The 2,291-nt window shown below is 48.7% G+C and overlaps 1 protein-coding gene across 1 annotated transcript; it reads right to left on the minus strand.

Moving 5' to 3' along the window:
* Positions 1–1,528: 1,528 nt before the first annotated feature.
* EMH_0090090 (uncharacterized protein) lies at positions 1,529–1,741 on the minus strand (the record flags this gene model as incomplete). Its single annotated transcript, XM_038022981.1, has 1 exon — positions 1,529–1,741. The coding sequence occupies one exon, from the start codon at positions 1,739–1,741 to the stop codon at positions 1,529–1,531; it is 213 nt and encodes a 70-aa protein (XP_037878835.1).
* Between the last annotated feature and the right edge of the window lie 550 nt (positions 1,742–2,291).

Below are 2,291 nucleotides of genomic sequence, written 5' to 3' on the forward strand. Positions count from 1 at the left end.
TGCTGCTGCCAGCAGCTAACACCCCGCACGGAGAGACGAGCCCCGCAGAAGGAAGGCACCAACGGTGTGTTTGCCTTTGCTGCTGCTGCTGCTGCTGTTTGTGCTGCTGTGCTGCTGTTCGTGCTGCTGCTGCTGCTGCTGCTGCTGCTGCTACACGCCCGCGTTTGTAGGGCGGTGTTGCAGCTGGTTTACGCAGCCGCCACAGCAGCAGCAGCAGCAGCAGCAACAGCAGCAGCAGATGCAGCAGCCGGAAGAGGAGGCTCAAGAGTTACACTCTCGAGCGCGCTGGCGCTGCAGCAGCAACTGGATGGGGCGGGGGCAGCAGGGTGGTGGGGAGGAGACAGCAGGAGAGACAGCAGAATATAAAAAGAGAGAAGAGAAGCAGACAAGGTGCTGGTTGCTGCTGGTGCAGTGTTGTTGTTTATGGATAGGATGCTATAAAGAGAGAGAAAAAAGAGTTATATTTAAAACAGAAAGAAAGAGAAAAGAAAAAATAAAGAAAAAGAAAGAAGAAAAAAACAAAACACCAACAGCAACAACCCTCTTATACCTCCTGGGGTGTACAGGCAGCTGCTGCGTTGCTGCTGCTGTTCTTTTGCTGCCGTTGTTATGAGCACTTTCTCGGCTTTTTATAAATAAAAACAAATAAATAACAATAAAATATTCTTTTCTTCTTTTTTTTATTCTTTTCTATGCAAATAAACCCCTATCTGCTGCAGGGGGCTCATGTGCTGCTGGCGGCGTGATGGGGTGTATGTACACCCCAAGCGCCAACCACGGTCGCTCCCGTGCTATGCTCGGGGTGTTGTTTTTCTTTCTTTTTGTTGCTTTTTAATAATAAATATATTTTTTTTATGTTTTTTTTCTTCTTAAACACAAAAATAGAAACCTAATTATATATTATACACCCCATAAACACCTTCTCTTACTGCTGCTGCTGCTGCTGCAACCCGCAGCAGCAGCAGCTGCCTGCTGCAGCAGCAAGGGTGGGGGGCCCTGCTGCTGCAGCTGCCTCTTTAGTTTTGGGGTGTATATACACCTCAGCATCTTTTTTTCTTTCCTTCTTTTATATAATAAACATAAATTAATACTATTTATTTATTCTCAGGTGTACACACAGCATCGCTTACATATGAGGTGTACATACACCCCAACCCACCCACCGTATACACTAACACAGAGCTGCACATACACCCCAACATGCATTCTTCCTTTACTTTCAGCTGTACATACACCTCAACATGCATTCTATCTTTACTCTCAGGTGTACATACACCGCAACCCTTGTTCTTCCGTTGCTGCTAGCTGCATATACACCCCAACTCGTACACTCTCTCTCAGCTGTACATACACCCCAGCCCACACTCTCCCTCTACTCTGAGCTGCGCATACACCCCAACAAACATTCTCCCTTTGCCCCCAGCTGCATATACACCCCAGCTTATATTTTCTCTCTCTACTCTCAGCTGTACATACACCCCAATCCAAGCACAACAACATATACACCCAACAACAACCGCAACACCTCCTACCCTCTCCTGCTGCATGCAGTATAAACTAAAAGGGAGAAGGGCTGTTGCTGTTTCTGTTGCTGCTGTTGCTGTTTCTGCTGCTGCTGTTGCTGCTGCTCCTTCTGCTGCTGCTGCTGCTCTTGCTGCTGCTGTTGCTGCTGCTGCTGCTGCTGCTGCTGTGTTGTATCTAAGAGGCGGATGGGTCTGAAGGCCCCTTGAGCTGCATGCATGCACAAACAAGTCAGTGCAGCAGCTGTCTCCTTGTCTCCAGCAGCAGCAGCAGCAGCAGCAGCAGCAGCAGCTGCTGCTGCTGCTGCTGGGAGACGAGCAATGAACAGTCTCCTCAGAGCACTGCAGCAGGAGCAGCAGCAGCTGCTGCTGTTGCTGCTGCTGCTGCTGCTGCTGCTGCTGCTGTTACTGACTTCTGTACGCAGGTGCATTGTTGCTGTCTCCTTTTCTCCCCGCTGTCTAACACAGACTATCTGCTGCTGCTGCTGCAGCGTGAGCTGTTGCTGCTGCTGCTGCTGCTGCTGCAGCAGCAGCAGATACTGTCTCCTTTGTAGTTCACACTGTCTCCTTTGTGTGGGGTGGACGGAGACAGCGGCGTCTCCTTTTTTTTTGTATCTCTGTCTCTATCTATCTTTCTGTCTCTCTGTCTCTATCTCTTTGTCTCTATCTCTCTATCTCTATCTGTCTCCTTCTCTCTCTTTCTTTTTTTTCTGTTTGTTTGTTTGTTTATCTCTTCTGCTGTTTCTCTTTCTGCCTCTGTCTCTTTGTCTC

This window comes from Eimeria mitis, genomic scaffold (genome assembly GCF_000499745.2).
Source record: "Eimeria mitis Houghton genomic scaffold, Emh_scaff7029, whole genome shotgun sequence".
In the NCBI taxonomy this organism is placed as follows: Eukaryota; Apicomplexa; class Conoidasida; order Eucoccidiorida; family Eimeriidae; genus Eimeria; species Eimeria mitis.